Source organism: Astatotilapia calliptera, chromosome 3 (genome assembly GCF_900246225.1).
Source record: "Astatotilapia calliptera chromosome 3, fAstCal1.2, whole genome shotgun sequence".
Lineage (NCBI taxonomy): Eukaryota > Metazoa > Chordata > Actinopteri > Cichliformes > Cichlidae > Astatotilapia > Astatotilapia calliptera.
In genome coordinates, this window is record NC_039304.1 from 22,939,181 (window position 1) to 22,962,001 (window position 22,821).

Genomic DNA, 22,821 nt, shown 5'->3' on the forward strand with positions numbered 1-22,821 from the left:
GATCGCTTTCTATTGTGAGTGAATTTTTCTTGCTCCTTCCTCTGCAGGTGTAGATGCCTCCTTCAGAGATACTGATCTGTCTATCCGATCCAACTTCTAATGTGGAATTGCTTTTGGATGAGGTTTCTCTGAACCACTGATATTCAAAGTCACCAGAGTGCTTCAGGTCACAGGTCAGTGTTACATTGCCCCCTGCTGGTATGGTTGTGTTGTCTGCTCTGAGAGTGGCCTTGATTTCAAGTTCTGTCATTTGGTAATGCAAAGACACAAAAAAAAATAAACAAAAACCCTGAATATACATTTAATACAAACTAAAATATGACTCACACTGGAGTCATGAGATTACAACACATCTGGGAGCAACATCTTAAACTGCAAAATAAAGACAACGTTGTTCAGAAAAGGTAAATGTGTAATATTAGTTGGTTAACCTATAATTTTCAATTCAAGGCTTTTAAAAGTTACTATGTGGGATAATCACTACAAAGAAGAATATGATAACTACCTGTGCTTGTGGCTGTTCTTGTCTTCTCAGTGGTGGCTTTTGCTGGATTACTATTGGAATCTGCTGAGATGATCACATACATTCACAAGAAGAAAACTGATCGGCACGAAGGCAACAAACTACAAAATACAAAAAATCAACCTCACGGGTGAATTTAACATGTTGTATGTAACATCCAAATATTACTTACAATATAGAATGTATAAAAAATTTTATCAAATATATCAACGAAGGTGCTGGGTCAAGGGAAATATAAAACACTTCACAAAATTGAAAAGCAAAGACAACTATTTCTCACCTTCTGCATTTCCACAGAAAAATGTGCTGAACACTAGAACAAATATTAATATCAAGACATTATCAACCTGGCAGAAAATCAGAATGATGAATAGAATATCAATAATGTTTGTTTGTACGTATATACTATGAGATCATAAACACGCTGGGAACATGACAAAAAATAACTGACAGGAATTTTTTGAAATAAGAAAGAATTACAAGAAATACTAACAGGGTAACTTAAAAAAAACACAACTACAGTAAGTTTAATTACTTTTTCTAAACTTAGTCAAATAACCAATTTTACATAAACAATCATATTGATTTAAAAAGAAAATTTATGAAAACAAAACAAGCAAACAAACAAAAACATAAACTGAATCCAATCAAACAAAACATATTTTTCTTTAATTAGTGGGACACAAACGGAGAAAATCAATGTACTTACAGAATAATGCCAGCAAAGTATTCCCCATCATCACAGTCCTGCAGCTCTCTGTTCCAAAGATAATTTCAAAGTGTGCTACTTTGAAGAAAGAGAAGTCACTGTTAATAAAAATGAGATGCCACTGTGACCCATTATTATTGTTTTTAAAATATTGGAGTCAATTAAATTTTAAAATGGATTATTAATGAAATAAATCAAATGTAAATAGTAAATGCATTGGTTCTCATATATATCTTTTCTATACCTGAGAAAACAAACCACTTTGTACAACAAGTCTCAATTATTCACACACTTATTCAAATAAGTGCATCTGATATCGCAGCGAAGCATGTGACAGCAATGTGACGATTTGCCTCTCCTGAGCGTGAAATGCAGACAGATGCAAAAGCTGCAGTACCAGCAGAGGGAATATAGATTTAAAGTCAACAGGTGGCGAGTGACCAAGGAAGGAATGAAATACATACCAGACTCCTACTACGCCAGAAATGATTAAGCTAGGTGGCTGATATGTATTTGACTATAATTACAATGTGTTAATAATGTTTCTCTAAATGTTTTCCATGACTGTTTTCATGTTGGCTTGAAATAGAATGTCTCCATCTGCTGGTACTGCAGTTTAATGCAACCTATTACATCCATAAAAGTGTGACATCCACATGTAGATGAGTATGGCTAATACATACAGGGCGATCGTGGCTCAAGAGTTGGGTGTTCGCCTTGTAATCGGAAGGTTGCTGGTTCGAGCCCCGGCTCGGACAGTCTCGGTCGTTGTGTCCTTGGGCAAGATACTTCACCTACCGCCTACTGGTGATGACCAGAGGGGCCGATGGCGCGATATAGCAGCCTCGCCTCTGTCAGTGCGCCCCAGGGCAGCTGTGGCTACAACTGTAGCTTGCCTTCACCAGTGTATGAATGTGAGAGTGAATGAATAGTTGTATTGTAAAGCACTTTGAGGTTCTCGAAAAGCGCTATATAAATGCAATCCATTATTATTATTACTACATGCTTAGTCGAGTTGCAAAGTGTTTTCTATCAACAATGATGAAAGCATCAGGAGCAACTCTGGACCAGTATCTTGCCCAAGGATACTGGAACATGAAGCCTGGAGCAGCCAGGGGTTGAACCAGCAACCTTGCATTAGTAGCTGACCCGCTCTAGATGACAGATCCATAAATGACAGATGCCATTTATAAGCCCTGTAACAAGACTGAGGTCACTATCTGTTTTTCAGCAGTCAAGGGAACTTTGATGGCATCGTTCTTGGCATCATTTTAAGAGGACGGCTCTAATAACCAGCACGAAAACTCATAATGTTGCCTGCCTTCTAATGACTGCTTGTAGAGTGTGTTTTCAGTTTGCAACTGATTTCCATCTTTTTAACATCACACTGTCAGATGTGCAGATAGACACAGCCTTTTTCTTTCTTTTCTTTCTTGTTTCCCTTTATTTTTACCATGTTTCAGAAACACTTTTTTTGCTTGACTCTGATCTTGCAGCTCATAATCAGCACAGATCTATAAATAATCTTAATCTGCGGTTCTGAGCTTTGTCGTGAACACAGACACAGGAAACAACTCTCTGTATGGTTAAACTGAAGCGAGGGATTTCTTTGTTTGTAAGTAATGAGCTGTAAAACTCAGGTGTAATGTCATAACTGACATCTGTTGAACTGCTCTACAGTTAACAGCTGTGAACCTGGGCTACTGCAGGGTTGACAGACAGAAGAAAAAATAATGAGACCTGCCTAATCCCTGTCTGTTAGCACCAGCTGTAATTTCATTCTGATACTGAACAGGAAGCATATGCTTATTAAACACTAAAAAACAGTCTAAACCTTTTCACAACGTTCTGCTCTGACATTTACAAGCTGCAGTTCACCTGTCTTTAGATCTACAATGGTCAACCACAAAATGACTGTGCTACCAGTGTTCGATTTTTTGATTAGCTTTTTTGCTTTTTTTTGTTCTGTGGCCACAGTGAAGAGACAAGAGAGCGCAAAAGCATTCAAGCCAGTAGATATATAAATCAGTGGAAATGATCAATGGGATATTCAACAACCATCAATGGGGCTACAACGCAGCACAACATCAGATGCAAAATCCCCAAAGCTGTTTGGTGGGGGTCTAACTTTCAATGGTGTCTGATAACAGCAAAACTCACAGAGAGAAAAGTGTCACACAAAAAATTCAAGGTTTTAAAAACAAATTAGTAGCTGATCTGCAAAATCCTTTTGCAGCATCTCAAAAATAAAGTGTTAAATTAACCAAACCATACTTCAAAAACAGGCATTCATCGTACCTTGCGATCATGTTCCTGATTGCGTTTCGTAACGAAATGAAAATAAGTTAAAAATCACTTTTGAGTTTTCCTTCTGCTGCTGCTGAATTTGTACTGCTGAAACATTCCACAGAAAACCATTTTGACCAGAGAGCGTACAGTCCACAGCTGTTGCATCCAGTGGGCAGGCAGAAGATAGTAGGGTCAAAGTTCATTCTTTATAAAGCTATATTGTGAAATCATATATATATATATATATATATATATATATATATATATATATATATATATATATATATATATATATATATATATATACATACACACACACACACACACACACATTTGGTAACAGCACGTCCACGTTGTCCAATGCATTAAACACAAGGAGGGGGATAACGTACGAAAAATATCCACACAGTGACACATATGCAAGTATAAAAGGTTAGCCTTAGCATAAGCCTTGGTTTAGTTTAGAGCTGCTAAAAAAGGATTATACATATATAAAGTATAGTCACAGTAGTTTATCAGGCTTGTCAGTAAACTATAGTTACACATCAATATAACTATTTCTAAAACTGCTAACTACTGATCAATTTAGATTTAGATTTTATATTCACATCTGTGCTAGAATCCAAACTAAGAGTGACAATAATGAGGGGACTCAAATACCTGAACTGCTGCTGCCCCTGCTGCACAGTTTCATCAGCTAACAGTGCTGTGGTTTCACTGGTCTCTTGTCATGTTTATGTGATGGAAGATGTCGAGAATACTACCAAATTGAAACTCAGTGTGGTGTTTCTGTGTAAAACGCCTGCAGACTGCCTGTATGTGAACAACAAGATTGTTCTCATTCCGGAAGCGTAACATACCGACGATTTATCACATACCGTATAATGCTACGTTTTGGGATGAGAACGTGTTAGAACTACATATAGTGTAACCTTTTTTTATGAACTTAAAGGAACACCTCATAAAAATGTGACAGTCACACAGTTTGGTTACAGCTTTATAGAGAAGTCTACAGTTTTTTAACTGAAATCTTAATAGACAAGTTCACCGATTCCATGTTTTATGTTTTTACAGTCATTGGTACTTTCTTTATAAAGTTGATCATTCAGAAAAACCCACTGTTTGACTGCTGAAACCATGAAATTTAAAACCAGTTTGGTTTATATTTACAAATAATTGACGCAGTCCTGAGCACTTCTAACTGAGCAAAGCAATTCTGACCAGTCAGTCATTAAAGAATCAGAACCAAGACAATCTAGAGGTCTTTAGTACCCTCTCTGATAATCATTTTAAATAAATGCCCAAAAGAGTTGAAAAACGAATATCAATGTATTTTTTGCAATAAAGTTTCCACCAATTTATATTTATTCTATATTTGAAATAAGAAGTCTGCGAAATGTGTTCGTATTTTATCAATAACACAGAAACAACATCTCCAAAGTATATTCTTCCACAGATATGTTGCTATTAACATTGTACTGGTACATAGGTTAAATGGCCACTCTTGCTTACACTCACAGAAGCATCTAGAATAATTATTTAGGTCAACAAACCACCAAGCAGAAAATAACTAAAGGAAAACCACAGGAAACCATAAGGAGGTTAAAAAATGCAACATTTTAAGTAAGTCACTGGGAACTCAATACAACAAGAGCACAAAACCCACAGAACAAAAAACAAGTGAAGAAAAAACAATGTATGAAACTCAAATAAAAAACTCCACAAATATTAGACTGCCAAACCAAGACATCAAACTAACAAGAGCTAAAAGACTCAAACAGGAACCCAATAAGGAAACACCAAAAGATAAACAATACGACAAATCTCAAAAACCATGTTATACAACTGATTCTAGGAAGATTAATAATATTGATAAATAAAAGGAACCTAGAATAAATAACAAACTATCAAACTAAACTTAAAACCTGCATTTCTAAATTAACAGGAACAAAAGTCAGACATAAGTTAAGCAAAAAAAAAAAAAAAAAAAAAAGATTGCAGCATCCAACTCACCACCTAGTGAATTATGATTATATTTCATTTTTTACTTTAATTTAAAAGCAAGATAAAGAGCTGTTTTTAAGATTTTATAGCGGTGGCTAAATTTGGGTTTACATTACATTAGTTCTCCTCTGAGTCACCACATTGAGGTTGTAATAAATGAAAGCATTTCAAAACAAACACCTCTGTGTCATGAACCGAAGTTCAGCACACAAGCTGGACCCAGAAGCAGAGCCAACACACACAGGAGTACGAGAAAATAAACTTTATTTTAACTGAAGGTGTCCCGGGAGGGTAGAAGGAAAACACGCGTGAAACTCGAGAAACCAAGGGACCGGGAGATGAGTCGCGCAGGAACGCCGAAAATGAGACTGTGGGAGGCTGCAACAGAAAAAGGACAAGAATTATTGGGGCGCGGGGAAATAGCAGCATACGTGGGGGAAGAGTATGAGTCTTACGGTGACAGCGGGGCCGTGGGAGCCGGAGGGAGGGGTGAGGGTCCGCGGGGGAGCTCCAAGAAAGTCGAGGTGGCGAGTACTGAAGGCGATCCAAATTCCAGACGGGCAGGTGGCTCAAAAAACACGCCGAGTTGTTTATCTGAGTGCACAGGACAGAATTAGCGCTCGTTCAGACAGATGAGTTCTCACAATCGCTTTCCCGCAGGTGTACGTTACCACTGTAACGTACACCTGCGGACTGGCGTGGAGCAGCAGGCTGGGCTGGATCAAATAGTCCACCTGATGATCGCCTGGGATGGGGTGCAGGTGTGGAGTCAACAGCCACGCCCGTGGGCGTGGGCATCCTATCAGCTTCTCGGACGCCGGGCCGCGGACCATGACACTCTGTTGTTGTTAGCGATCACATGCTTTTTAATATCCCATTTTGTGCACTTTTAACAATGAAATCTGCAGCTTTAAATCCATTATTGAGAGTATTAACAGTGTCTTGCACATGTATAATTTTGAACAGTACAACTAGATTGCAGCAGTCATGGTTCCATCAGTAAAGGAAAGTCATCCAGGTCCTGAAGTAGTAAACAAGTTTCAGATAATCACATTGTTGCCATTATGTTTGACATTTGGTATGATGTTTTTTTATGAAGTTATGTGTTATTTTAATGCCACAGTCCACAGAATATTTTCCCTAAGCTGACCCCACAAGTATCCGATGGGGTTGAGGTCAGGACTGCCATTTCATCCTCCCCACTCCCAAATTCTGGAGGTACTTTGATAAACCCTTTGTGTGGAAGTGAGCATTGTCATTTTAGATGATAGAGTTCGGTCTCAGTGATATGGGATTGCCACTTGTTGCAGAATGTGTGTCTTCTTACATTCAGGAGTTTCCTGCTTTACTATTGTCGTTTTTGTAAAGATTTAGTTTTTGGTCATTTTGGCTTGGGCCAGCGGATATAAAAGTGCTTTTTGCAGTTTGGTTTAAGAGTTTGTGTTTAAGTGTCTGATTTTACAACCACACAGAATCTTTTTGACATCTCATCCATGTGGTGAAATTCTGATTTTAAGGCTGGTCATGATGCTGTGCAGGATGTGGGTGAGCTTGAGGAAAGGAGAAATAGCGTTTTGAAACAGAAGTGCATGTGAGGCAAGATGAGGTCCTGCTTCCTCTTTGAGCTAACATGTGTCCTTAAAAGTAGCTCTGAGGGTGTATTCACATAAATTTGTTCTCTTTAAGCTTTCAGTTACCTCACATTGGGCCAGTTCCCGAGGCTCATGGGAAGAGTTCAAAGTTAAACAATCTCAACATAATAAGCTGTTTAAAGTTCAGGAAATTAGTTTTAGTATATAGTGAGATTCACTGAGATCAGACATAAAGTGTCATTTTAAATGAAATCCAACATCTATTTCAGAAAAAAATTGTTTCCACTGAGAACACATCTGTAGTAACCAGATTTTGTAATTCTTTTAACAAGTCACATACGAACATCTGCAAATTTCTCATTTTTGGAGAACAGAGCAAAGCCGCAAACAGCAGTTTGGGTTAGGTAAGTGGTGAATAAACAAGAATGTAGTTTCCTCATCAATCTTTTTTATAAATAATTAGTTGTAGCAAAAGAAATGTTAATTGTGCCATGCTAGAGTTAATAGTTTCTTATAGGATCTATGCTACATGTTTGGCATTTAAGTAAAACTGAAAGCAGCAATAAAGGTATGCAAGCACTCAGGGGCGGTCCTAGCATGTTTGGTACCCTGGGCGAACAGAGGCGGATGTCGTCCAAGATAAGGACAATGCTGGATAATACTTCAAACCCACTCCATGACGTGCTGGCTAGTCACAGGAGCACGCTCAGTGTGAGACTGAGATTACCAAAAAACACAACTGAACGACACAGGAAATCATTCCTGCCCGTGGCCATCTCCCTGTACAACTCCTCCATCTAATACACTGTAAACACTGCAACTGCACTGTAAAAACTTTTTTTTCCTAAACTGAGCGCCTGATGGCTTTGAACCTTTCTCGTCCATCTTCCATTGGTTTTAATTTTGCACTCCAGTATGAACACCCGGATGATCTGATATCCTCGTGTTGGTGTTGTTCCCAGACCATCATGAAAATGTTGTTCCACGTTCAACATTGCAAGTGACCAATCACATTGTTGTGACGTTATACTTTTGCGCACCAAGCCATTCGTGCATTTATGAAATTCCAATGTTGCAAGGACAATATCAATTCTGCTTACTGTTTATTAAAGGGTTAGGGTTAGGGTCAGGGTCAGGGTCAGTTGATCGGCGGACAGAGGCGGTTTCATGCAGCTTTAGTACAGCTTTTTGTTTTACGCCGGTTTTTCCCGAAGTCGCAAAAGTATGACGTCACAACATTCTGATTGGTCACTTGCAATGTTGATCCTGGAACAACATTTAGTATGATGATCTGGGAACAACACCAACACGAGGATATCAGATCAACCATGAACACCCATCCCCCAACCCGAGGATCACCACAACATAACCTAACAGACCTACACCTTAGTGCACAGATCTGGTTTGTCTAGGGTTTAGTTCTGGGATTTCGCCCAACCCAGGAAAAAATCATGAATATATAATGGGCTTGGATTGACAATATTATGAATAAAATGTGCTCTATTTGGAAGCAGCCGGACTCCTTCCCCTTTCGACAGGTTGTTTGTGAGACTTCAGCACTGAAGCGGCAGCAAGCAGGCGCACCGAGGGCCCTCACGCTCACGCGTATATGTGTGTGATAGAATTCAGAAAAAAACATTGGTGAAGATTATAAGTCTGTATCACAATGTCTGGTGTTTTAGATTTTGTTGGTTTATTCTAATTTTGTTTTGTTTTTTTGCTAGCTGGTTATTAGATGCCGCTCCAGCCAACCAGAATCCCCCCCCCCCCCCCCCCCCCTCCCTCTCCTCCCTGTGGGCAAGAAACAGGCGCACCTCGCATTTACTTCCCGCTAATGGGGGATAGAAAACCAAAACACACCACTGCACAAGCATTTCAATAGAGCACAGTCCATTTGGAGATCTCATGATTAACAATTGACCACCCCCTAGTGATGGCTGTTACTCTAAGGATTTATCATAAATATAAACCTTAGTCTTATAGGGTTTCACAGTTATAGTTTACAATTATGATATACAGCAGCATGATGCAAGAAAAATACTGCTGACAGACTGGAAATTAAGAAAAAGAAATCCATAGAAGAATAAACTTCTCAAAACTGGACAAAATTCAACTCCATACAGTATCAGTCACACCATTTATTTATTTTAACATAATGTATAATATGTCATACTGTACAAAAATGTATTGGTGCCTTCGTGTAAAAACAGAGTATTGGGTCTATATTATTACATACTAGCAAATCCCTCCACCCTGCACTGGAGACAGGGACTAGAAATATGTATATACTACGATAAACAAGATACTGTGATATATGCTATAATATGTTGCTAAAATACATTAAATTAGACACGCCACTCTAATCTGATATTCCATTATTGCTCAGTTGAACTGTCAAATACACAATTCTATATGATTCTGAGACTTTTGTAAAATATTTATGCATTGCATGGGCCACTCACAGTGCCCTATGCAGTGCTTATGGAAAGTTTTATCAAGATTGTCTCACTCAGAGGATGCAAGGAAGACATATGGCATGCATATGATCTGATCATTATAGTATGATTACATTATGCTTCTCTTTGGCTTTGCTGCTGTTGCTCTCTTCACTGACCTGTAAGGCAAACACAAAAGACAAAAAGTAAGGATGTTATGTGGTGAGGCCATTTAATCTTGTCAAGGCATATTGTCAATGTAATCAGACATTTCAGTGCATGACTGTTGTGAGTTTACCTGCAGTTCCCATATTCACATCAGTGTAAATAATACTCTTATGTGGTTTATGATGCTTCCCTGCTGAGATAATCAGATGAATGAGCAAAAGAAAATAATTAATGTGCATTTCAGTGCTGGAGGTGAAAACCTTTCTTAACTAGATTTTTAAATGTATTTTAATTTTTTTTTTTGTAATTTTAAATTGCACATGTTAGATACTCACTCTCCATCCCAAAGTCTTTAACCTCTATAAGAGAGTATGTGGCTTCAGGTGATTCATCTTCCTCTGAAATGTAATTTTTTTTAGTTAGAGGATTATAAAAAATGATCATCTGGATTAGTGTTTTTAATTCAAATGTTTATACATCTTTAACCACCAGAAGTAACAAAGTACAAATACTTCATCATTGTGCAATTTTCATCTGTATTTGTATTTTTTTTCTGACAACTTTTTTCTTTTACTTCCCACTTTTTAAACAATCATCTGTACTTCCCACTCCCATTTTCAAAACAGGTTTGTTACTTATGGTTTTGTGCATTTATGGGGAGTTATTATTTCATCACTGCGCTTCTTCACAGTAACACATGAAAGGAAATCCTGTTTTTGTACATTATCCTTTAACTCTCAAATCAGTAATGTCACTCGCTCAGCATATTTCCAACTCCGTAACATCAATCTCCTCCGCCCCTTCCTCTCTCCACATGCCACTGCTATCCTCGTCCATAGCCTCGTTACCTCTTGGATTGACTGTAACTCACTCTCAGATAATCCTGCTCCCTTTCTCTTTCTGTTCCTTCCTCTCGTCTTGTTTCTATGGGGGGCAGGGCTTTTAGCCACTGTGCACCCCGACTTTGGAATTCCTTATCCCCTGACCTCAGAAACATCACCTCATTCCCTCTTTTTAAGTCCAACCTCAAAACCCACCTGTTTAAAATTGCCTACTCCTCATAACCTATCCCTGATATTAAACTTTCTATCTGCTATTCTTATTATTGTGTGTATTTCATGTTTTTTATGCCTGTTTTTATTTGCTGTACAGTATCCTTGGGTGTTTTGAAAGGTGCTTTTAAATAAATAAAATGTATTATGATGATGATGATGATGATGATTATTATTATTATTATTATTGCATTTTTTAAGAGGCAAAACCATGTGTAATAGTCGGGGGTTACAGTAGGCTGTTTTTTAATGGGTTTTTCAGGCACTTTGTCAGACGTTTTTAAGTGTCAGATAATTTCAAATGAATCGTATTTATCGGAAGAAGGGTTAGATTTAAAGGTAGGGACTGCTCAGTGAAATTTTAATAAACTGGAAATTTAAAGCTTCCATGTAAGTCTTATTGTTTTTAAATCAGACATCAGGTCTGTACATATGAAGTTATGTTATTCAGATTGTGAAACCTGCTTCAAACAAACTGAGGTAACTGTAAAACTAACACTAACTGTGTTTCTTAAAGGTTGCATGAAAATCCACTGCAGTTTAGTGCAGATTAAACAGGTTAGTTTGGTGTATTGTGATGGATTTATAGTAAAGAACAGTGTGCGACTGGTGCTCATTATCAGAGAGGTTGCATAAAGGGTATTAAAGATGAATTTGAAATTAAGCAGATGATGGTTGTATAGTGTATAATATTAGAAAGCATAAACAGTGTAAAGGATAGAAATTAGCAGTAATAACACATCTTGTTGAATTCAAATCCACAAAGAGCAGCAGGTACATTAACTCTATGATATTCAAAAGATAATGTGTACCTTTTGCAGTATCTTCCAAGTCTTGGATTGTTTCATAGATGTGATGATCACCTTGACAAAGATAATAAAATCAGAGTCAGAGTTTCATTTCAATACATTTAAAATAATTATTTATATTTCAAACTGCTGTGTGCTATTCAAAAGATCCCATTTACCATTTGCAGTGTCTTCTGAGTGATGGGCTGTTTCATAGAGTTCATATTCACCTTAAAAAGCCAAGGTCAGAGTATCATGTTAGAGTTTAATGCATTACAGCAACTACATATTTTTGTTAAAGTGCAAAGACACCAAATTAATTTCACTTGATTTTTTTTCCCCTAAGTTTTTGTGTTCTGGATTTTTGCCTTTGATTCAGGCTCTTTGAAAAAAAGTTGACCAGAACTCCTGGGGGTTATGAAGACTAATAATTAATACTAAAGTTTGATTTTATGACTCACCAGGGTGAAGAGATTTGTATTCATCCTGTATTTCATCCTGATTGACTCCATGATTTCTGGTGGAGTCTTGACTGTTGATGTCTGACTGGATCGGCCTAATGAAAACATAACAAATGTACAGATAATAACATAATACACTAAATTTAGCACAGTAAAAGAAAATACTGCTGAATGTTCAGAGTGAAAATAGGAATATAAAGTTTTATACCAACCCAGTGAAGCATAAATCTGTTAAAAGAGAAAAAAAAATTGTTTTTTCTCTCAGTGCAAATCATTTTACTTCTATTTTGTGCCAGAACATCATCACATGTTGGTGTATTTGTAAAAGTGTCTCACCCTTTGCCTTTCTATAGCGATACATTAAGAGCAAGAGAATAAGAAGAAGAGAGACTCCACAAACCAGTCCAACAACCAACCACACAGGACATGAAGTCCTTTCAGGTCCTGATGGAGCTACTGTGATTGTAAACATTAACAGTAAACATTTAGAGACTTGAGAAATCTTTCTAAAAATGTTCTTACGAAAGTAGAGTCAGGTGAAAGAAAGACAAACACATACTCATTAATATACTCTATGGTGGCTATGTTAATCATTTGCAGAAATCCATCAAATGTTTTGATCCTGCTCACCTTTAACTGACATCCAGCTCTGTGCTGACTCTCTTCCTGAGTACTGACACTTGTAGAAACCTTCATCAGACTTTGACACTGCAGAGATCTTCAGCTCCCCTCGGGTATCATTTTGAATAAGTTTGTAATTGTGATAGAAAAACACATTAGAAAGTATTTTTTGTGTTCTCAAACTGCAGCTCAGACTAACAGAAGCTCCCTCAGTCACAGGATGAACAGGACTCACCAGGATAGGACCATAATAATTATCTGTGAAATAATGAATGATGTTCCTGTTAGTCAGTGGGTAACCTTGAGAAAAAAAAAGCTGAAGGTCACAAAAATCACATCATCATGTTATTTTGGCAACTTCAGCTTTTTGAAGGTTTTCTGAAGGTTAGGGTTGTGATGTGTTGAAGAACTACTGTACATTTCCTAAAAGGAACTTTTTTTTTTTTTTTACCAAATATACATATGACCTATAAAATATATAGTGCCTTAGACACCAAACGTTAATCTCATAAGACATTCCAAATCAAATCTGTCTACTCACCAGCTGCTTGTTTATGCATTAGCACATATCAAACACAGCCACACAAGAAAAGAGGAACATGAGGTGTTATTTTAGATGTACTCTGATTTGATGGGTTTCTGTTGAGTTTACGATTTTCTTTTTATTAATTTTTTTTTTTTTTAGTATATATGTTAAAAAGGAATATTTGGTACTCTGAAAACTCTATGCAGCGGCGACCCCACCTCTAGCAGAATTATGAAAACAATTTTTCTTTTTTTCATGACATTTACTGCTTATTCACTGATAAGGGTCGAGCTAAAATAAGACTTACAATTGCCTAAATGTCCCACTTTTTGTCTCTTTTTGATAGATTTACTTTCAAACAGTACCGTAGTGGGGAAACACTATGAGCTAATAAATAACATAAACGGGAAAAAAATGACCAAAAGAACATGATGAATGTATAATAACATACTCTGTACAGTGATGTTGACTGCATTGCTGAAATCTCCTGATCCAGACTCACACCAGTACACTGCAGTATCTGACTTTAATATGTAATCGATTTTACATGTGGATCCAGTCATTCTCCTACAGTCAGAGTACAGTCGGCCGTCCTCAGAGAACTTCCTCACTCTCCACTCAGTGAAGTTTCCCTCACAGGTCAGTGAGACAGAGTCAGAGGTGAAGTGTTGCACTCTGTCAGGACTCACTGTGAGAGACGCTGCTGAACGAACATCTGGAAACAACATGCAGTGAAGACACAAAGCTCACAGATGTTAGGATTCAAAATATCACAGTGAAAATATTCTTTTGCTTTAATGTTTAAAGGTCAGTGCTAAAAGACGCAGTGTTCGTATTGGTCAAACTATAATTTTCACTTTCAATGCTAAGCCAAAAACAACCCATTAATTCACATTTTTTGGTTGTTGCATTACTTGAAAAAAGATAGAATCAAACTGACCTGCAGACCAGACAAACTTTGGTTGACTGTGATCAGTGTGATACTCTGGGTCTCCTCTTCCAGCTCTGCACACATATCCTGCTGTGTGTGTCTGTCCATGAATGATGTAGGAGTCCTGTGCAGTCCCACTGCCATCAGGTAGCAGCTCATAACTGGAGGATTTCTCTGATAGATCAGGAACAGCTTTATACCAGTAGAAGCTCCATCCTGCAGACGGATGTTCAACCTCACAGTTCAGAGTTACTGAGGCTCCAGGACTCAGCCATGATGGAGACACAGTGAGGACAGGACGGGGTTCATCTGTTCAACAAAGATTTGCTCTCAATCTTTCGTCTCTTAACTCTGAATTCAATGTCACTAAAATGTTGACTCACAAATATTTATGATGAACTTTAAGAGTGAGACTATCTAAACATGTCAAATATCTCAACATGTACTAATAAAAACACATTTTTACAAACTGTTTCTATTTCCAGGTTAAATGAACTATGACTCTACTTACTGTCAGAAACTGTCAGTGTGACTGAATCACTCCACTCTGTTGTTTCATGCTGTGAACTTTTCATTCTGCCCTTACAGCGATAGTTTCCACTGTTGGATGATGAAGCAGATCTAATCCTGTATTCACTTTGATTTGGAGCTTTTATCCTGCTGTTTGTTTCCCACTCATAATCCCACTCAGTGTCTCCTCCATGGATCTCACATCTGACAGTGATCGTCTCTCCTCTGTATATCTCAGACCAGTTTGGATACAGAGTCACAACAGGTCTGATTGGGACTGTATGTATTCACAAAATGAGTAAATGAATGACAAAAGGGGTCAATTTCCATCAAATGTAGTGATTTTTGGTTCGTTAACTTTGAACTCACCAGTTTTCCACATCCTGACTGACTGGCTGTCCTCTGTGTAGTAAACTGGGTTTCCTCTTCCTCCTCTGCACCTGTAGAGTCCTTCCTGTGAGACACTGATTTGTCCATTTGAGTGGAAAACTGCATCTTGTGTAGTCAGGGCTTCAGAGGATTTCTCATCTCTGTACCAGTAGTATTTCCATCCAGATGATGATGATGGGTTCACAGAGCAGGTCAGGGTCACACTGCCCCCTACTGGAACAGCTGTGTTATCAGCTCTCAGTTTGGCCTTTGGTTTATCTGCAGTTCAGTTTAGAAAAAGAACAAAAGTCAATGACTGAATCAAACCAGTTGAAATAACTTGGTGGAAATATGTAAATAATAAATATCACATAACTTTAATGGTGAAGCTGCAACAAACTGTACAACTATCACACAAACACAACACTAATCTTTCATATTTAATTTGCTGCATTTCTAAGTTAAAAACACACATGAGGAACAATCAGTGGATTTAATGTTTCTTAGTGGATGTGGTGGAGCAGCTGAGACAGATTCAGCATTTGTTCTGCATTTCATCTTTCATGTATTAGAGCTGCACAGCAGAGAAGTTACTCTCATATGTTTTGTTCTCTTCACTGTGAATAAAAAGCTGCTGTTCAGGTTTTTGTTGTTGGAAAAAAAACTAAACATTTTACTGACCAACATGAAAGACAGTTATAAAGCTGTAAGAAAGAAGAAGTGCTTTTTCCTTATTTAGATACTCTGGATGAAAGATCTTACATGATACAGTCAGTGTGATGATATCACTCCACTCTGAGAAGAAATAGTCCCTTCTGCCCCGGCAGCTGTATCCTCCACTGTCAGACTCAGTAGCTCTGATGATTCTGTATTCATTGGATGTTGGAGGTGTGTTTAACTTGGCTGCTCTCCATTCATACGTCCACTGAGCTCCTTCACCTCCCTGAATCTCACATCTGACAGTGACTGTCTCACCGCTGTATATCTGAGTCCAGGATGGCTGCAGGGTCACAGTGGGCTTACTGGGAACTGTTCACAGGAAAATATCTGGTTAGACACAAGAAGAAACATGAAGATAAAAAAAAATAAGACTGAATAAATTCTTCTATTTGTCAGGAGTTGTCTCTCATCTCAGGTTTAATAAACTCATAGTTGTTGAATGAAATTGTTAGCACAGAACACAACATAACATCTCTCAGTTTGGCAGCAATAAAATTATTAATCTCACGAGTTTCTGTAACTGTGACGTCACTGCTGTCCTCTGTGTAGTAAACTGGATCTCCTCTCCCTCCTCTGCAGTGGTACAGACCTCCTTGTGAGACACTAATAACTCTGTTTGCTTCATTTCCTCTCATGAGCTGAGCTTTAGAAGAGACTGAATCACGTCTGAACCAGTCAAACTTCCAGCCAGCAGAGCCCTCCACAGAGCAGCTCAGTGTCACACTGCCCCCTGCTGGTATGATTGAACGTTGTGCTGTCAGTGTGGCTCTGGGTTTACTTGCTGTTGAAGAAACAGGAAAACATACATCATGTTATCATTTAGTTCAGGGAAAATAACAATAAGAAAATTAATTAATTAATAAGAAAATAAATATTAAAACTTCAAATACCAGTTCAGTTTTGAATGAACACCAATGAGTAGTAGACAAATGTAAACATGAAAACATTAAATGTCAGCATGAATCATGGTCCAACTCACATGAAACTGTCAGTCTGAAGGCATCACTCCATCCTGTTAAGAGATAGTCACTGCTACCCCGACATCTGTAGTCTCCACTGTGGGACACTGAAACTCTGCTGATCCTGTATTCACTGGATGTTGGAGGGCTGTTTGTGTTGGGTGCTGTCCATTCATATTTCCACACCTTTCCTTCACCTCCCTGAATCTCACATCTGAGAGTGATTGTCTCACCAGTGAATATCTGAGACCAGTTGTGCTGCAGTTTCACAGCAGCCCAAACTGTTCAACAAACAAATAAACACAAATATTCATGAACAAACCAACAGTGAACGAAATAAAATCAAAGTTACAAAGTTCTACTTTAATTTAATCATGAATTTTTGTTTTACTGTGTTTCACAACAAAATTTCACCCTCACGTTGTTTCTGAATTGTAACTGGAGCACTGTACTCTGTGTAGAAAACTGGATCTCCTCTCCTTCCAATGCAGTAATAGATGCCTCCTTCTGAAATACTGATAGTGTGCTCTGATCTTCCAGCTCCTATTTTCTGAGCTCCAGAAAACTCTGAATCACGTCTGAACCAGTCAAAATTCCAGCCAGCAGAGCCCTCCACAGAGCAGCTCAGTGTCACACTGCCCCCTGCTGGTATGATTGAACGTTGTGCTGTCAGTGTGGCTCTAGGTTTATTTGCTGTTGAGTTAAAAGAAATAAAATGAATGTTGCAGAATATCTCATCCAAATTAAAACATGACTCACACTGGAGTCATGAGATTACAACACATGGATGTATATGGAGGCTATAGTTTCACATATTAATCTAAACATTTTCATTTAAGTTTCAGAGACTTTTAAAAGTGAGTTTGTGAGATAATCACTACAAAGAAGGATATGAAACTGTCTGTGTTTGTGGTTGTTCTCATATTCTCAGCAGTGGCTTATTCTGGATTACTATTGGAATCTGCTGAGACAACCAGATGAATTCACAAAAAGAAAACTGATCTGCATGAAGTACAAAACCAGAGAATTAGCCTCATGGGTGAGTTTAACAACATGTATGTAATATCCCAATGTTACACACATAATTAAGTATATAAAACTGTATAATTGTATAAAATATAAGAAAAAAATGGAGCTGGGAAAATGTAAATACTAAACACATTACACAAATGGAAAACAAAGAAAACAATTTCTCACCTTCAGCATTTCCTGAGAAGAATGTACTGAACACTAGAATAAAGATTAATATCCACACTTTATCAATCATAAACAGATTTTTCAGATGCCCCATCAACATATTTGTACCCATATATTATGTGATAATAAACAGGCTCGAAACATCACAAAAACATAATTGACTTTTTGTAATTTGTAAAATAATGAAGAAGTAAAAGAAACTCAACTCAAAGTAACTTTAAAAAACGTTTAAATCAATAACAACAACAACAACAAAAAAAAAACCCAACTGGATCTAATCAAACTCTCAAAGTAACAGAGAGATTTTTTTTTCTCAGTTAGTGGCACACAAACAGAGAAAATCAGTGTACTTACAGAATAATGCCAGCAAAGTATTCCCCATCATCACAGTCCTGCAGCTCTCTCATCCACAGATGTTCTACTTTGAAGAAAGAGAAATCACAGTTAATGTAAATTAAATTTGAGATCCCACTCCACTCTCACCTGCCAGCATGTCCTTGATGTAGTGAAATGAAGTGAACAACGTGCCCAGGGTCCTGGGGTTATTGTCATGATCATGGGTCTGTGACCCATTATTATGGTTTTTCAAATATTGGAGTAAATGGAACTGGAAAATGGATTATTAATGAAATTAGTCTAAATAAGTTAAACATTTTGAAGCCTGCTCATTAAATTCTGTACATTAAGCATTTTGGGTGCTCAAGTCTAGCAGAGATGGCTGTACAACAATCAGTCCACATTGCATGTCATAATGACTCAGGCTACAAGTCAAATGTAAATGGTAAATGCATTGGTTCTTATAAAACTCTGCTCTATTCTACCTGAGGACTCAAAAAACTTTATACAGCAAGTCTCAATTATTCAGACACAGTTGCAAATGACCAAGGAAGGTATGAAGTACATACCAGATGCCAGAAATGATTGAGCTAGGCGGCAGATCTAAATCTGTTAATAATGTTTCTTTAAATGTTTTCCATGACTGTTTTCATGTTGGCTTGAAATAAAATGTCTCCCTCTGCTGGCACTGCAGTTTACTGCAACCTATTACATCCATAAAACGTGTGACATCCACATGTAGAACTGTGTGTCTACTACATGCTTAGTCGTGTAACTGTGTTGCAAAGTGTTTTCAGTCTAACATTGACACAATGATGAAAGCATCAGGAGCAACTCTGGACCAGTATCTTGCCCAAGGATACTGGAACATGAAGCCTGGAGCAGCCAGGGATTGAACCAGCAACCTTGTATTAGTAGCTGACCCGCTCTAGATGACAGAAGCAAAAGGAACAGTGTGTCATTTATAACCCCTGTGAGACTGAGGTCACTATCTGTTTTTCAGCAGTGGAGTGAACTTTGATGGCATCATTTTAAAAGGACGGCTCTAATTAGCAGTACTAAAACTCATAATGTAGCCTGCTTTCTAATTACTGTAGAGTCTATTTCAGCTGACTTTTAGTTGGCGGTTGATCTGATTTCCAGCTTTTTAACATCACACTGTCAGATGTGCAGTCTGATCTTGCAGCTCAGCCTCAGCACAGAGCTATAAATAATCTTACTCTGTGGTTCTGAGCTTTGTCGTGAACACAGGCACAGGAAAAAACTACCTGTGATGGTTAAACTGCGAGGGATTTCTTTGTTTCACAAACTAGATGTTAGTAGTTAGCAGGAAGTTAGCTCGCTAGCTTCCACCAAAACATGATATCTAGACTTTAAGTGAAGACGTGATGAATCTTGCTTTCGGGCCCAAACTATTCTCCGTTTAATAAGGCTGTTGTGTTTTTAACTTGTTTTAATACTTTGTATCTTGTTCTGTTTAATCTCAACAAACAGTCAGTGATCATTGTCAGCCTCTCTCGGCAATGATGGTTTGGCTTTGGGATCTGCAGCAGAGTTTGGACCCAGACATGGCTAATGACGTCAGACTTAAGACCGGATGCCATGTTCTGACTGAGAGATTTCTGAAAAAACTAAAACGTACAACTCTGTTATCACTTCCAACATAAATTAAGACAGGAAACTAAACAGCAGTGACGTTGGTAGGGTTACTGAAGATGGGCTAGCTGGTATATATTGATGTCCTATGTGATCGCTAGCAAAACAGCTACGTAAGCATAAGATAAACACTAAAGCTCGAGGATGAATTCTAACTTTTTTCCACTCTATAAAAGTTAACTTGAGGTTTCCCGATGGTTAGGGACAAATGCAGTCGCATGGCAGGATGCTGTAAACAGACCAAACTTCAGTCAGAAGAACAACTGAGATAATCCATCCACAATATGAGGTTAGTCATTAATATACTGCAACAACATGGGAATAGAGCAGCTGTGAGAAAATTCATCATTATTGAATCAATGGTACAGAATTGGAGGAATTAAGAAGAATGAGTTGAGTAAAGTTTGACTTATCTGACTGTTTTGTTTCGCTTAATGCGCCTTATCATTCTGTGCACCTTATGTATGAAAACTGACCTGTTCATCGACAGTATGCCTTATGGTCCGAAAAAAAAAAAAGGTACATAAATGAGACACATCTACACCATCCTGCCGTCCTGCCCTGTGTTAGCAGATAACGCTGTAAAGCTCTGTAATGTCATAACTGACAGCTATTGAACTGTTTTGCAGTAACAGTTGTGAACCAGGGCTACTGCAGGATTCTTATACTTTAAGTTAATCTGCAAATGGACATAATTAATGATATGATTCATTAATAGATGTGAGGAAAAAGGCAGTTGATAATTCAGGTATTCATTCTATTCTGCTTGAATATTAAATAGTGACTACAGACTGGGTGTTGCAGCACTCACAGCAGTTTACAAACAGGAAGAACATGATGTAAAGTGAGACACTTAAAATGTTTATAGGAGAAACAGAAGAAAAGTCAGACCTGCCTGATCTCTTTGTGTTAGCAGCAGCTGTACTTTCACTGATACTGAACAGGAAGCACATATTTTTTAAATATCATGAAGCACAAGACTGTGTCCACATACTGTGTATATGTCAAGTAATAATAATAATAATAATAATAATAATAATAATAATAAAGGCCAAATTACTCAGTGTTGATCCCAGATAAATTACTAAGAACACTCAAAACTTGTTCACAGCCTTGTGCTATGAAATTCACAAGCTGCAGTTCACCTATCTTTAGATGTACAATGGTCAACCACAAAATGACTGTGCTACCAGTGTTCAATTTTTTGCTCTGTGGCCACAGTAAAGGAGACAAAAGAGCGCAAAAGCATGCAAGCTAGTAGATATACTCTAGAAGTAGCTGTAAATTTACAATCAAATATAAACAGGTGGAAATTATCAACAGGATATTCAATAAGCATCAGAGGGGCTACAACGCAGCACAACATCAGATGCAGAATCCCCAGCAGCTGTTTGGAGGGGATTCTAACTTTCAGTGGTGTCTGATAACAGTAAAACTCACAGAAAGAAACCTTTATAGAAATGGAAAGTAGAGGATTTAAAAATAAATCAGTGGCTGACCTGTACAATGGTTTTGAAGCACCTCATTTATAAATAGTGTTAATTTAACCAAACCATGCGTAAAAAAAAACAACCAGGTATTCAGAATAAAACACTGGAGCATCCTACCTTGTGATCATGATGTAGCTTTGAAGAGTTAGAAAAAGAAAAAAAGTTTTTAAAAGTCACTTTTGAGTTTTCCTTCTGCCCACATTCAGTTTCTGTTCACATCTGCTGAAGTTGTAAAGCTGAAAGATTTCACAGAAATGCATGCTGTTCACTTCTGATCAGAGAGCATATAGTCCACACAGCTGTCACATCCAGTGGGCAGGCAGAAGATAGTAAGGGCAAAACTCATTCAGTATAAAGAAGCATTGTAAAATTCATAAAAATCTGCATGTATATATATATATATATATATAATATATATATATATATATACAATTATGGAGATGAATTATGAAAAAGTCACCACAGTAACACTTATATAAAAATAAAAGATTAGCCTTTAGGACACCATTCATCTGTAACATATATAAAGTAAAGTCAGAGCAGTTTATCAGGCTTGTCAATACAATATAGTTATTAATAGTTATATTGATGTGTAACTGCTGATTACTGATCAATTTAGATTTAGATTTTAGATTTAGACCTGACTAGAATCTAAACTAAAAGTGACAATAATGAAGGGACTCAAATACCTGAACTGCTATCACTGCTGCACAGTTTCATCAGCCAACAGCGCTGTGGTTTCACTGGTCTCTTGTCATGTTAATGTGACGGAAGTGAGAGAACACTAGCAATGTGAAACTCAGTGTGGTTTTTCTGAGCGAAACACCTGCGTGATGCATGTATGTTACCTACGTACACTGTTACTTTTTGTGTCTCTTATTTACTTAAAGGAACACCTCACAAAACTGTGACAGCCACATGGTTTGGTTGCCAATTCATAGAGACATCTATATTTTTTTAACTGAAATCTTAATCGACAAGTGAAGTGTTTCCATATTTTATGTTTTTACATTCATCATTAGCGTCATTTTAAACTTGATCCTTCAGCAAAACAAACTGTTTGACTGCTGAAACGATGAAATCTAAAACACGTTTGGTTATATTTACAAATAAGTGATGCAGTCCTGAGCAATTCTAACTGAGCAAAGCAATTCTGACCAGTCAGTCATTAAAGAAACAGAACCAAGACAGACTAGATATGTTTAATACGCACTCTGAAAATCCTTTTAAAGATAATGCTCCAGTGCAGAGTTGAATCATGTATATCAATATATCTTGCAATAAAGTTTCCACCAAGTTATATTTATTGTAATTATTGATTTCTGCAAAATGCGCTCACATTATCACAAAAAGACCAAAACAACACCTGCAAAGCATGTTTTTCGACTGATATGTTGCTATTCGCATTGTACCCATACATAGATTAATGGAGCACTCTTGCTTGCACTCACAGAAGCATCTACAATTATTATTTAGGTCAACAAA

General features: G+C 37.5%; 2 protein-coding genes across 2 annotated transcripts in view; both read right to left on the minus strand.

Moving 5' to 3' along the window:
* Positions 1 to 22,821, minus strand: part of LOC113018972 (uncharacterized) — a 62,945-nt gene that overhangs the window by 23,282 nt on the left and 16,842 nt on the right. The gene's annotated exons all lie outside the window — the stretch shown is intronic.
* LOC113013695 (killer cell immunoglobulin-like receptor 3DL3) lies at positions 9,446 to 18,347 on the minus strand. The gene is made up of 12 exons (XM_026154813.1): positions 18,338 to 18,347; positions 17,078 to 17,350; positions 16,678 to 16,938; positions 15,741 to 16,007; positions 14,979 to 15,257; positions 12,358 to 12,477; positions 12,234 to 12,249; positions 12,022 to 12,116; positions 11,585 to 11,635; positions 10,056 to 10,118; positions 9,851 to 9,910; positions 9,446 to 9,731 (listed from the first exon to the last, which is right to left on the minus strand). Exons 1-12 carry the CDS (start codon positions 18,345 to 18,347, stop codon positions 9,724 to 9,726), a joined length of 1,503 nt encoding a protein of 500 aa, XP_026010598.1. The 3' UTR covers positions 9,446 to 9,723.

Bases quoted from the DNA above. Each gene is read 5' to 3' on its own strand.
- LOC113013695 (XM_026154813.1), bottom strand. The intron at 15,258-15,740 runs GTAAGATCTTTC...ACTGAACTGCAG, and splicing joins CATCACACTGACTGTATCAT to ATAAACCAAAGGCCAAACTG. The intron at 11,636-12,021 runs GTGAGTCATAAA...ATCTTTGTCAAG, and splicing joins ATACAAATCTCTTCACCCTG to GTGATCATCACATCTATGAA.